The sequence below is a fragment of the Rhinopithecus roxellana genome, chromosome 1 (assembly GCF_007565055.1).
Source record: "Rhinopithecus roxellana isolate Shanxi Qingling chromosome 1, ASM756505v1, whole genome shotgun sequence".
Classification (NCBI taxonomy): domain Eukaryota; kingdom Metazoa; phylum Chordata; class Mammalia; order Primates; family Cercopithecidae; genus Rhinopithecus; species Rhinopithecus roxellana.
Window position 1 is genome coordinate 200,178,485 of NC_044549.1, and position 14,918 is coordinate 200,193,402.

Here is a 14,918-nt window from a genome sequence, read left to right on the forward strand (position 1 = left end):
GTATTCAATATTCCTAGTCTCTCAATGTCTGTCCTTTGGATTCTCCTTTGAGCTGGTTGTAACATTTTATAGTTTCCCTCTTATAAATAATGAGAAAAATAAAGTGTTTAATGGATGTTCCTTTTATATCTGCTACAGAATCATGATTTCACCTTTTTTGCAAATTATCATTTAATACCAGTTAGGGTCAGAAGGTCAGCAGGGGCACTGAGACATGGGGAGAGACAGCCCAACCTCTTTCCCTGGGCCCTTCTTGTCTTGGGATTTTCAGGGCTCATTAAGTTGTGTCCACCTTTCATCTACGTAGTTCCATTTGCTTTCAATACTGTCTGATTTTAGTTTTACCCACTGGGAACTCAGCATTAGTTCTTTGCTTCATATGATCACAATTTCCCACTCTTGACTAAATGTGATGTGCAAATACCAGAAGAAGAATGCGTGAGGAGGGAAACGAGAGGATCAAAGCCACCAAGAAGGCAAGCAGAAGGCACAGAGCTAGAAGCTCCCAAAGACAGCCCTGAATCAGAGCTGGGAGGACCCTTAGAAAGGAAGTCAACTGCCTGTAAAGATTCTCATTAGTGCTTCATCCACTGAGTCTTTCACCCAATCAAGTTAGGAGGGTCACAAAAGATTAGCAGCAGGGCTAGGGGGTGGTTAAATGTCAGTAATTAGGGGAGAGGAGCAGACTCATTCCTTGGGTGTGCTGTATGTGAGGGAAAGGGTAGCCATGAGGGGAGGGCGGTTTGGACACAGTCGTCAACCCTCTATGTTCCAATGGCTTTTATAAAGGTACTGTTACTGGATGATCCACACATTCCACTCCTAGGTACTCACACAAGAGAAAAGAAAGCACATGTCCATACAAAGACCAGTGTATGTGTTCACATCAGTTTTATAGCCCCAACTGAAAACAACCCAAATGCACATTCACAGGTGAATGAATGAAAAAATGTAGTTTCTTACTACTCAGCAATAAAGAGAAATGAACCACAGATACATGCTACATGAGTGAATCTAAACATGAAAGAGACCAGAAAAAGAAGAATATATGGCTGGGCATTGTGGCTTATGCCTATAATCCCAGCAGCTTTGGGAGGTCAAGGAAGGAGGACAGCTTGAGCCCAGGAATTCAAGACCAGCCTGAGCAACATAGTGAGACTCCGTCTCTAGAAAGAAAAAAAAAAAAAATGTTTAATTAGCCAAGCATAGTGGCATGGATCTTCCATAACCAGCAGTCCCAGTTACTCGGGAGGCTGTGGTGGGAGGATAACTTGAGCCAGGGAGATTGAGGCTACAGTAAGCCAAGATCACATCACTGCACTCCAGTCAGGGTGACAGAGTGAAACCCATTCTCAAAAACAAATATATATATGAAACTCCAATAAATGCAGAATATAGTGATAGAAAGCAGTGATTGCCTGGAGATGGAGTTGGGGAATGGGGCTGGGGGATGACAGGAAAGAATTACAAAGAGTGAAGAAGAAACTTTGGAAACCAAGGGCTCACCTGATTTAAGCCCACCAGACTTAACCTGCCTTGTTTGCATCTAATCACTTACTTCTGGTAGATCCTAAACTATATAGCTAAAAGTCACGTAGCCAAACAATATACTAAACTCTCACTAGCTTCCTTACAGATAACATCTCTGAGGCATGGATCACCATGGCAACGGTTACTCAAGTTGTTTTTCAGGGGCAGCCCCTGTCCAGTCCAAACCACTGACCCCTAGACTCAGCTTGCAAGGCTTGCAGGGGTGCCAAAAGATTGACTTTTGACATCAGAGGGCCAAAAACCCCAACCTCAGATCATGCTAACACTGCCATTCTCTGAACATATATCCTGTGAAGAGTCACGTGGCCTGATGATGCTTCTGTAAACCCTGATTACCTCACCTTTTCTACCCACCAATCACACTTCACCACACTTTAGACTACCCCACTTTCTATCCCATGAATATCCCCAAGCCCTACTTTTAGGCAGATGGATTTGAGATTTGTTCTCCTGTCTCCTTGCTTAGCAGACTTGTGAGGAAAATCTTTTCTCTTTTACAATACCTGTTGTCCCAGTTATTGGCTTACTGTGCACAGGCAGAACAAACCTGGTTTGGAATCACTTTTAAAGTGATCAATATGATCATTGACCGTTTTATGGGGGAATACATATGTCAAAATTTTTCAGATTGTACACTTTAAATGTGAAGCGTTCATTGGATGTCAATTACCCTTCAATAAGCCTTTTATAAAAATAGATTTCATGGCTCCTATTGTAATCACCTCCTGGCATCCATCCTTAACTCCCTTGCCCCTCTCTTGCCATCACTTGAACAAACCACAGTTTAGTTTGTATCCCATTATCTCCCTGCTCTACACCTGCCCCCACACAGTAAATGAGATGAAGGAAAACTCATAACCTTGCACACTGGTCTGGCTTTGAACGGATAACCACTAACCCAGGGACCCCTCACTGTTGCCCAGGAGTCATACCATACCTCCCAAGACTATTCTTCTTCCCAAGCCCCAGATGACTGTTTCACATTTTCTCCCTTTCAGTCAAAAGTCCATTACCACCCACCCCATCCTCATTCTCAACTCATGATGTGAACTTCCTGGTTCCCAGAGAAAAGAGATGAAAGACAACAGAATTTCCACAAACTCCCTGGGCATCTACACCACCTATTTGCATCTGTTCCCATAGCCTCTGCCTTCCTTTCTGTTCCCCTGGAAGAACACTCCAAGATCCTACCGACGGCCAAACCCTGCCCATGATCACAAAGGCCAGTCTCCCATTGATTCAAGGGCATTACCATAGAAGTTCTCCCTCATCAGTATTTCTGCTTGTGCATCCTTCTCTTCAGTGCACAAATATGCAGTTATTTCTCCCATCCTTAACCCCACCTCAATGTCTCCACCCATGTCTCCCATGGGCCTGTGTCTCTGCTCCACTTTATAGCAAAACTCCATGAAAGAGTTGTCCTTGCTCATAGCTATAATTCTCTTCTCCCTCATTCTCTGCTGAATCCACTTCAGTCACCCTCACTTGTCTTTTGAAACAAGCCTCTCATCAAGGTCATCAATGACCACCACTTTGCTAACCCAGTGGGCAAATCCCAGTCCTCATCTTATCTGATCCACCTGTAGCATTTGACACAGCCAATCACTTCCTCCTCCTCAAAGGCTTTTTGGCATTTGGCTTCCAGGATGCCTCACTCTGCTGGTTACCCTCCTACCTCTCTAGACACTGTGCTGCTTCCTCCTCATCTTCTCAGCCTCTGGATTTCCAAGTGCCCAACACCCAACCCTTGGGTCTCTTCCCTGTCTGCACTCGTTCTTTAGATACCTTCCAGCTTGTGGCTTTAAATACATCTATATACTGACCATGCTCACATGTATATCTCCAGCCAAGACTTTCTCATTGAATCCAGCCTACTGTATCAAACTGCCTCTCCAACATCTCCACCTGGATGCCTAAAAGGCATCTCAAAGTGAACATGTGATCCCAGTGACAAACTTCTGATCAGCACAAACTCCTGATCTTCGACCCCAAAATTCAGTAAAAGGCTTCCAGCAGCTCTGGCCAAAAATCTCAGGTTCATCTTTGACTCCATGCTTTCCTTCATACCACATATCAAATCCATCAACAAATATGGCCAGTTCTATCAGAATCCATCCACTCCTCATCATCTTCACTGCTTCCACGCTGGTCCAAGCCACCATCTTCTGCTTACTGTCACCACCCCTGCCTCCCTGTGGTCCAAACTCACCCAGCAGCTTGAGTGAGCCTCTTACAAAGTCAATCACATCACACCTCTGCCCACACACACCTCTTACTGGCTTCTCTTCTCACACAGCATGATCTACAAGGCCCTACAGACCTGTGTCCCTCCCCTTGTGGCTCTGACCTCATCCCCTCTGCCCTCACTTGATCTTCTGGCCCAGTCACACTGGTCTCCTTGCTCTTCATTGAATATCCGGGAAAATGCTTGCCTCAGGGCATTTGCATCTGCTGTTCTGCCTGCCTGGAACCCTTGTTCTTAGATTTCTGCAGGGCTGGCTCCCCAGGTCTACATGCAAATGTCACCTTCTTAATCCCGATGTTTTGCTTTTAAGAAACCATTTCAGATATTGCTGGAGTTTCATGCTTGCCATTCAGCTGAGGGAAGCTGGAACATTTGAAAAATGTATTTTGCTGACAGCACTGGCTGGCACAGCTCTATAGGTCTCAGTCCCAGTGAGCTGCGTCGGGGAAAAGTACCCAGCAATCAATGAGTCGGGGCTTCAGGATCTACATATGAAGTCTGTAAGTAATATAACAAAAGTGATAGATTTAAAAATATTGCCGGGTAAGGTGGCTCAGGTGGAAGGAACACTTGAGGCCAAAAGTTTGAGACCAGCCTGGGAAACAAAGTGAGACCCCTGTCTCTACAAAAAATCACAAGAAAAAAAAAAAAAAAGCGGGGCTGGTGGCACATGCCTGTAGTCCCAGCTACTCAGGAGGCTGAGCTAGGAGGACTGCTTAGGCCCTGGAGGTCGAGACTGCAGTGAGCTATGATCACACCATTGCACTCCAGCCTGGGCAACAGAAAGAGACTTGTCTCAAAAAAATTAAAATATATATATATGTGTGTGTGTGTGTGTGTGTGTGTGTGTCAGCACATGAAGGGATATGAATTTAAAAGCAGAAGAAAGTGCTGAAAGAGAAGTGGGCTCCTCTGGGAGATATTGTAGGGGCTTGGAATTGTTGCTTTTCCTTATTAGCTTTTCCGTGGGATTTAGTTTTATAACTATATGATAAAAATGAATTTTAAATATCTCCCTGTAGATTTAGATCTTACTGTAGCAGTCAGGACAAGGGGCAGACTCTAGGTCAAAGACATGCTGCTGGAACTTCTGTTAGAAGCAATCCCTCCAAAATTTTTAAAACCAACAGCACAGTCACTGCAAGTTCTTGTATTCACTGGGCACTTTTCAGATTAATGTCTCTAACTTTTCTTTCCTCATTTCTTAGACTGAACCTAAGGGCAGATCCTAGCAATATAATGAGATGATACCCGTTCATCCCTATGTAATGTATTATTCCTATAGCACATATTACAAATTGTTATAAATATTTCACATATTTTGGTACAGCCAATATAAAATGGAGAAAAAAGAGGCTGGGCGCGGTGGCTCAAGCCTGTAATCCCAGCACTTTGGGAGGCCAAGACGGGTGGATCACGAGGTCAGGAGATCGAGACCATCCTGGCTAACACTGTGAAACCGCGTCTCTACTAAAAAATACAAAAAACTAGCCGGGAGAGGTGGCGGGCGCCTGTAGTCCCAGCTACTCGGGAGGCTGAGGCAGGAGAATGGCGTGAACCCAGGAGGCGGAGCTTGCAGTGAGCTGAGATCCGGCCACTGCACTCCAGCCGGGGTGACAGAGCGAGACTCCGTCTCAAAAAAAAAAAAAAAAAAAAAAAAGGAGAAAAAAGAAAATTAGATGTACCCCATTAAAAATAATTATATACCAAATATATTTTTTATTTCTTTCTTAAGTATTTTTTGTCTTATTTTATGTCTTATTTTCTTTCGTAAATACTTTATGTCTTATTCCCTCTGAAACCTAATGATAGGAAAGTGAAGAAGGAAATATAAACTACTTTTTAATTCCATTCTCTTCCTTGAGAGTAATTAAAATGAATAAAATTCATTATCTTTTCACTCTCTCACCCATATAATTGAACGTGAAATCTTCCTCTCAACTCAGTTTTAGTAGAATGCCAAATATGCAATAAACATACCAAAAAAATGCCATTAGAGTTCTACTAATTAAATCAATAAATGTGCAAATAAAATACCTTTTCCTTAAGCCCAGATGGCAAACAGCCTCAATGGAGAAGAAAATCTTCACTTAGAGCCTAACAATAGCTCTTTAATTTCTCCCTCTAAATCAGCAGTCCTCAACCTTTTTGGCACCAGGGACCAGTTTCATGGAAGACAATTTTTCCATGGATGAGGGGTTGCCGGGATGGTTTCGGGATAAAACTGTTCCACCTCAGATCATCAGGCATTAGATTCTCATAAGCAGGGGGCAACCTAGATCCCTCGTATGCACAATTCACAAAAGGGTTTGTGCTCCTATGAGAATCTAACGCTGCCGCTGATCTGACAGGAGGCGGAGCTCAGGCGGTAATGCTGGCTCGCTGGCTGCACACCTCCTGCTGTGCGGCCCAGTTCCTAACAGGCCAGCCCAGGGCTTGGGAACCTCAGCTCTAAATGATCCAGTTTCATTCGGAGAGAGTGATATTTCATATTTTATCTCTACTTACAATTTTTAAGTGTCAGTATATACTTCATAGAACAACTACAGCACTACAGGATGAGATACTCTAAAGTGAGGTAACAGAACAAACTGGAAGGTTTTATTTGTTTCAGTAAATTTAAATTAACCAAATAGTTGCCTTTTATGATCAGGCAGGCATTAATTTTTCAACATATTAATTCCTCCTTTACACAGTAAACAGATCCTGAGAAACGAAAAGTTAACCCTCAAATAGTACTAATGATCACAGTATAAATTATATTATGGAAGCTCAAAAACACCTGTAAAAAAGGCAAATTTACTACCCCCATTTCTGAGGAGCCTGAGAAACTAAGTTCCTTTCTTAAACGTGCACATAGCTCCCCAGCCCTGCCTCACATTCCTCCTTATCTGCCCAGCCAACTTGGTGACTATTTTCCTTATCTTGGGCTAGAAAAGCCAAACAAATACCCAGGAAGTTTTCCATCTTAGATTAAGATGAGATACTGCACAAGCTCAATGACACTGAGCCCAGGTCAAGCTCAATGTACATGAGATGCATGAAGCTGTTAACACCACAACAAAAGACAGGGATGAAGGGGCAGATCCCACTCCAAAGCGGATGGGAGAACACAGTGTGCAGACCCCAGGTGTCTGCAGGTGGCTCCTCTTCCAAGAACCTCAGTGAGTTGCATCAGCTACAGGTGTTCCCTAACTCCCCTCCCCACTGCCAGGGGCGTAGGCCTCCGTGCAGCAAGCTTGTTCTGTCTAGAGTAACCCCAGATGCTAGGTGTGCGGAGGAAATTGAAGCAGGGCTCAGAGCTATTTTGGGCTCTGGGACCTTGTATAATTTATGTGAGTGTAGGTCTCTTGGATGCATTGCCATGTGAGCTTTCTGGTTTAAGGGTTCTAATTCTTTTTTGTTGTTTGTTTGTAAAGACAGAGTCTCACTATGTTGCCCAGTCTCAAACTCCTCAAGCAATCCTTTACTTCATATTGGACAACCTCGGATTAGTGGCAAGAGAAAAGATGTTCTAACTACCTGTGATTACAGCATTATATAGAGGCAAGGGCTTGGCCACATCTTCCGCTTACCATGTGTGTGAACTTGAGCAACTTACCTAAGTCCCAGTTTCCTCATCTGCAAATTAGGGATGGTGGTAACCACCTGAAACCGCTGTGATGAATACAGTAGCAGCTTAATTATCAAGCATGATCGGAATAGGTATTTGTTTAATTCAAAAAGCTAATAAAAGTGGAGAACCAAGAGTGTAGATACATTCGCACCTTACAAATCTTTTTTTTTTTTTTTTCTTGAGACGGAGTCCCGCTCTGTTACCCAGGCTGGAGTGCAGTGGCTTGATCTCAGCTCACTACAAGCTCTGCCTCCCGGGTTCATGCCATTCTCCTGCCTTCCTGCCTCAGCCTCCCAAGTAGCTGGGACTACAGGCACCCGCCACCATGCCCAGCTAATTTTTTGTATTTTTAGTAGAGATGGGGTTTCACCATGTTAGCCAGGATGGTCTCGATCTCCTGACCTCGTGATCCGCCCACCTCAGCCTCCCAAAGTGCTGGGATTACAAGCCTGAGCCACCGCGCCCGGCCCCTACACATCTTGTTTTTAACTTAAAGTGTGCAAATATACCATCATTGGCCAACTTGATGTAGGGTTGGGACTTTCTTTGAGAATGGGTCTGCCAATCAGAATCCCATTGTGTCTATTTTATATAAACAGCACCCCTAATGCATCATCCATGAGTTCCAGTTCTGGTTTCTCCACAGGGAATAAAAATTGCAGACATATGCAAAGCCACCTGCAACCTTTCTACTTTGTAAATTTTCCAAAGCACTCAACTTGGTGTTCATATACATAACTCTCTTTTACTCATATTTCATGACCGTATATGATAGGCAAATGACACCATTTCATCTAAGTAAAAATGACACCAACACAATGAATCTTACCTAGAATTCAGCTCAATGGGGGAGGGCTGAAGTGCACAACAGAGTAGCCCCCAAGCTGCCCCAGACGGCAGTCAGATGGTCTCCAGAGCGCCAGACAGCCTGGTGAGTTAGCTCAGTGAACTCTAGCTAGGCAGCCTGCTACAGCATTTACTGTAGGGGGATTTATCATGTCATCTCTGTCTTCCTCATGCCTAGCACGGTGCCTGGGTGGTAGGTAGCTCCTTATAACCATGGGTGTTGCTATCATAGGAACTGCATATTTGTACAGTGTAAGGCTCTGAAGTTTAATGAGGAAAATGTTACCAACAGTGAGAAATCCCAGAAGAAAAGCATCCTCCTCCACAACGCAACTGTTGCCTGTCCAAATCCTTATTCACCAAACAAGCTACAAGACTAGGTTGAGAAAACACATACTTCTCCAAGGCACTCTTCTCAAGCCTTTCCGCCTCCTTCTTCTGCCAAGCTTTGTGCTTCTTGACACGAGTTTCCCACAAGGCTCTGATGACAGAAATGTCGAAGACAACCACTTTATGTCCCATTTTGGGAGCATGAAATTACCTATTTTAAAAAAATATATAGATATATCAGCTTGATACACAAACAGAAAACAGTTTTAACATAAACTTTAAAATGAAATATGAATGAATCACCTGGCTTAAGAAATGATGATATGTGTTACTACTTCAAGGATGACAGTTTGCTTTGTTTTTCTGTTTGTTTGTTTGGTTGGTTGGTTGGTTGGTTTTGGCTTGTTTGGTTGGTTGGGTTTTGTTTTGTTTTGCTTTGTTTTGTTTTTATTGAGACAGAGTCTCACTCTGTTGCCCAGGCTGGAATGCAGTGCCACGATCATAGCTCCAACTGCAGCCTCAACCTCCTGGGCTCAAGCAATCTTCCTGCCTCAGCCTCCCAAGCAGCTGGGACTACAGGCTCACACCATCACACCCAACTAATTTTTAAATTTTTTGTAGAGACAGGGTCTTGCTCTATTCCCCAGGCTGGGAGGATGACAGTTTGCTAATGTTCTTAAGGTTTGACAGTACCTTGTGTAAATAAGTCATAGTTCAACACTCACCCTAGGGTCACCTTCTCTAGATGGTCACACTTGTCTCCCTAACCCTCAGATAGACTCTGGGCTCCCAAAGACCCCTGGGGATTCCTGAAACTTCATGGTTCCACATCCTACTGAATTCACTAGTATATGTACCTAATATTCTCAGTAGGTTGTTACATAATCAAGGATAAGTTAGATGAATTAATCACAAGGCACAGGCGCGTGCACACACACACGAACACAGGCATGTACACACATCCTCTCTCCTCTTTCAAGTAGAATGGAATATAACTTCTTAGTTGTATTTAAATTAAAAAAAAAAAAGCTCGCATAGGCAGTGTTACAATTGCTTTTCTAAAAGTCCCCTTTTGTTGGTAGAAATTTATTCTAGATATATTTAAGTGTTCTTTCCTTCCTGTTAGTATAGGACATGAGGCACATAACAGTGACTTCCTTCTGTAACCCATCACCTCAGTTCTTCCCCTCTGGGATTGCCTTTTCCATCCTCCTCCTGCCTTCTTTCCTCAGTCCAGCTGACGTAACTCATGTCTCTTCTCCAGGGTAGTCTCTGTGACCACCAGTCTCTGCCTCTCCTCCCCAATATCCCCAGCCCTCATCATCTGAGGCCACAGGCCAGCCACCATTAAGTTAAAAAGAAATGGCACTGAGCCCCACTGAGCACTCTGCCACCTAAGACTGACCACACAGCCTGGAGACATGTCCTCTGAGATTTCCCTGCAGATTGAACCTTCACAAACTGTTGATCTCTGTTTACCTGGTTTTCCAAGAGCAAGGGAAGTCAGATTTGGGTACATTTTGGCCATCACATCTCAGTGGGAATTTAGAGATGATTTAGTCTCTACTTTCAGTTTCACCAAATGAAACATGAAAGGCCCTGCAAAATTTTATGTCTCTATCCCTGGCACCTAGTATAGAGCCTTGCACATGGTAGGCCCTCCATAAATAATTGCGGAATGCATGAGTGAGTGAATGAATGAATGAGTAAATAAAAGATATTGCTTCACTCCCAGGACACTAAATGAGCTCTCTTTTTTTTTTATTTTCCTACTTTATATTTACATTTTGTTTTAAGTAATTTGATCATTGCAAAAAAAATTATCAGCACAGAAAAGTACCTTTCAGTGTCCATTCCACTAAGTTATACTTATGTCCCTTATCTAAGTAAAGTAACTTTCTAGATATTGTTTTGAAATTCCCTAACTGCAGCAGCAAAATCTTGCTAAATCCATGTCCTGATTTGCACAAACACAGATTGTCAGTTGCTAAATAGTAGGGTTGGTGAATACATTCTCCTCTAATTTCAGACACTTCTAAATAGCAGTCACGGATATGAAGCCAAATATTTAATCTTCTTTTCCTTTTTCTTTTTCTTTTTTTTTTTTTCGGACAGGGTATTATTTCCTGTTCCCTAGGCTGGAGGGCAGTGATCCAGGTGCAATCACTGCTCATTGCAGCCTCAACCTTGTGGGCTCAGGTGATCCTCCCATCTTAGCCTCCCAAGTAGCTGGAACCACAGTCGTGTGTCACCACACTTGGCTAATTTTTAAATTTTTTATAGAAGCGGGGCCTCACTACGTTACCCAGGCTGGTCTTAAACTCCTGGGCTCAAGTGATCCTCCTGCCTCAGCCTCCCAAAGTGTTGGGATCACAGGCACGAGCCACCATGCCTGGCCAAAATATTTAATCTTCTGACTCAAAAGTGTGCTCTCTATAAATGGCTTGTTCTTATGCCAATAGGAGTGGGAGAACTGGCTTATATGTGCAGCTGAACATATGAACGTGTACAATTTTACTCTAAAGAGCTGACAATGCAGACCTAATTCATTCCCTTCTTTCCTTTGATTTCTGATGTCTGAGACTGCCTTTGTTTGTTGTTGTTTGGTTGGTTGGGTTTTTTTTGTTTGTTTGTTTCGTTTTTCCTGAGACAGGGTCGCACTCTGTTGCCCAGGCTAGAATGCAGTGACACTATCACGGTTCACTGCAGCCTCAACCCCCCAGGCTCAAGCATTCCTCCTACCTCCACCTCCCAAGTAGCTGGGACTATAGACATGTGCCACTATGCCCAGATAATTTTTGCATGTTTATAGAGATGGTGGTCCCACTATGTTGCCCAGACTGGTCTCAAACTCCTGGGCTTAAGCAATCCACCTACCCAGGCCTCCCAAAGTGCTGGGATTACAGGCATGAGACATTCTGCCCAATCTGAGACTGCCTTTGTCTCCTTTACAATTGTTTTACCTAAAGGAGGTCAGGCACAGTGGTTCACACCTGTAATCCCAGTACTTTGGGAGGCAGAGGTGGGTGGATCATGAGGTCAGGAGTTCGAGACCACCCTGGCCAATATGGTGAAACCCCATCTCTACTAAAAATTACAAAAATTAGCTGGGTGTGGTGGTGCGCACCTATAGTCCCAGCTACTCGGAAGGCTGAGGCAGAAGAATCGCTTGAACCTGGGAGGCGGAGGTTGCAGTGAGCCGACATCATGCCAGTGCACTCCAGCCTGGGAGACAGAGTGAGACTCCATCTAAAAAAAAAAACCATTGTTTTACCTAAAGGAGATTTTTGACAAAAGTTAAAATGATGCACAAGTTTTTGTGTGTACATGTGTTGTCTTATCTTGGGTAAATATAAAGGAGAATTGTTAGGTTATATGGTAACTCTATAGTTAACCTTTCTGTGAACTGTCAGACTGTTTTCCAAAGCAGCTACATCATTTTACATTCCCACCAGCAGTGTATGAAGATTCCTGTCTCTCCACATCCTCACCAACACTTATTATTATCTGTCATTTTTATTATAGCCATCCTAGTAGGTGTGAAGAGGTATCTTGTTACTTTGATTTGCATTTTCCTGATGACTAATGATGTTGAGCATATTTTCATATGCTTATTAGGCATTTATATATCTTCTTTGGAGAAACATCTATTCAGATCCTTTCCGCTTTTTTAATTGGGTTAATTGGTCTTTTTATTTATTGTTAAGTTGCAGTAGTACTTTATATATTCCAGATACAGGTCCCTTACCAGGTATATAATTTGCAAAAAATGTCTTCTATTTTGTGAGTTGCTTTTCACTTTCTTAATTCCATCATTTTATATTAACCTAACTATATGCTTATAGTTGATGTGAGATTTTGTAGACAGACTATTGCTGGATCATTTATTTAACCAATTCTTACTATCTGTCTTTTAATTGATGTATGTATGCCATTTATATTTAATATAATTACTTGTATGTCTGGATTTAAATCTGTCATTTTATTACTTTTTTCCTATTTGATCCCTCTTTTGTTTTCCTCTTTTACACTTTCCTGCCTTCTTTTTTCTGAACAGTTTTTAGTATTCCATTTTATTTTCTCTATTATATATTTTACTACGTCTCTTTGGGTAGTTTTTTCTCTTGTTTTATGGTTGCCCTAAGAATTATTATACATACTTACTTTTTCATAGTCCACTTAGAAACAGTATTTTACCACTTCAAGTGAGATGTAAAAATCTTACCACCATATAGGTCCTCCAACATTCCCACCTTTATGTTGCAGTTGTCTTACATATTATGTCAATCAGTGTTATATTTTTGGCTGCCAATCATCAAATTTAAAGAACTCGTGAGGAAAAAACTAGTCCATTATATTTATCTTGATATTTATATGTTGCTGTTCCTTCCTTCCTGCTGTTCAAGTTTACCTCTGTTATCATTTCCCTTCTATCTAAAAACTTGCCTTAACGATTATTTTAGAGAAAATATGCTGACATATTTTGTTTTCCTTCAACTGAGGATGTCTTTTTCTTACCTCCATTCATAAATATTATTTTTGCTGGATATAGAATTTGAAAGCAATCTTTTCTATTAATCAGCACCTTTAGAATGTTGTGCCACTTTCTTCTGGCATCCATAGTTTCTGATTAGAAATCTGAAATAATTTGAATCACACTTTCCTATAGGGGATGCATCATTTTTCTCTTGCTACTTTCTTTTTTTTTTTTTTTTTCTCTTTCCCCCTCCAGAGACAAGATCTCACTCTGTCACCCAGGCTGGAGTGCAGTGACGCCATCACAACTCACTGCAGCCTCAACCTCCTAGGCTCAAACAATTCTCCCTTCTCAGCCTCTCAGGTAGCTGGAAACACAGGGATGCACCACCAAGTGCGGCTAACTTAGAAAAAATTTTTTTTGCAGCAATGAGGTCTCACTGTGTTGCCCAGGCTGGTCTCAAACTCCTGGGCACAAGTCATTCTCCCACCTCAACCTCCCAAAATGCTGGGATGACAGGCATGAGCCACTGCGCCTGGCAAAATTTTTCTGTCTTTTAGTTTCCTCAGGTTAATTATTATATCTGGGCATGGATTTTAGGGAGGGGATTATCCTGATTTGGATTCGTTTAGCCTTTTTAATCACTTGATTTATATCTTTTGCCAAATTTGGGGATTTTCAGCCATTATTTCTTGGAATTTTTTTTCTGCATTACACTCTTTCTCCTCTCCTTCTGGAATTCTGATAACACAAATATTAGACTTTTCAGTATTGTTCCACAGATTCTTGAGGGCTTGTTCATTTTAGATAAATCTTTTCTTCTCTTTTATTTTCAGATTGGTAATACTCAGTAATCTACCTTTAAGTTTCCTGGCTCTTCCCTATGCCATCTCCATTATGCTTGTGAGCCTATCCAGTATTTTATTTCAATTATTGTCTATTTTATTTCTAAAATTTCCAATGAGTTATTTATATCTTCTGTTTCTGTGTTGATATTTTTCTGTCTTTCCATTCATATCCCAGGGCTGAGGGAGTGTATCCAAGGAAGGACCAACTTGTAAGGGGTTCAGCCCATCAGATAGCAGGTAAGTTCTCCGGTTTGGGCAGGCTAGTCTGGAGTTGCTGGGCAACTAATAGAAGACCCCCTCAAGTGCAGGTAGAAACAGCTAATCAGCAACTGGTGGCATGGGCATGTGATGGAAGTCCAGGTGTTAGAAGGGACTGATGGCCTTCAGAGTGTGTGGACCACACAGGCACTTGCAGAAGGCGTGGCAGGTTGGCATGTGACCCTCAGGGCCACAGGCAGCTGCGTGCAGGTAATATGGAGGCTTACGAAGAAAGTCGAAATACAAGAGCAGGCAGGAGGTCTTCAGAGCAGGTGGGCTGCACAAGGGCTCTGTTTTCTGGCTCCAGAGAGCTGTAGAAAGGTGACTGCAAGGCCAAGGATGCAAAGTCGCAAAGGGACTGTTCTGAGCCCATGCTTGGGACAGGTTCCGATGGATATTCTCACATGCACACTGCTGATCCCCAGCCCACGCTAAAAAAAGGCAGGAAGTCTTGTCCCTCCAGTGCCTTCTACTGAGAAAGCATAGCACTGCGCTCACTTTAAAGTACCAATATTTAAAGGAATGCCATTGTAAAACACAGGGTATATTTATTGAGTGGCGCATTCAAAGCTGAGAGGCAGTAAGTTGATAACTGACACCGTAGGTAACCAATTTGGTTGAGTTCAGACCTCAAATTCCAACCTGCCTTCTGTGGGTTGTGATCCCCCTGTCAGGTCCGTTTTCAGTCTTCGTGGTGCTATTCAGCTATGTTCCGTGTGCGACACCCAGTGGCCAGTCTCGGCGTGG

At 42.7% G+C, this 14,918-nt stretch overlaps 1 protein-coding gene across 3 annotated transcripts in view; it reads right to left on the bottom strand.

Moving 5' to 3' along the window:
• LRRC2 (leucine rich repeat containing 2) overlaps nt 1-14,918 on the bottom strand; it is a 53,033-nt gene that overhangs the window by 30,225 nt on the left and 7,890 nt on the right. For all 3 annotated transcript variants that reach the window (XM_010374784.1, XM_030936232.1, XM_030936239.1), the window contains one exon: nt 8,656-8,799. In XM_010374784.1, coding sequence (XP_010373086.1) covers nt 8,656-8,780 — 125 coding nt within the window. In that variant the 5' untranslated portion in view covers nt 8,781-8,799. The remainder of the gene's footprint in view (nt 1-8,655; nt 8,800-14,918) is intronic.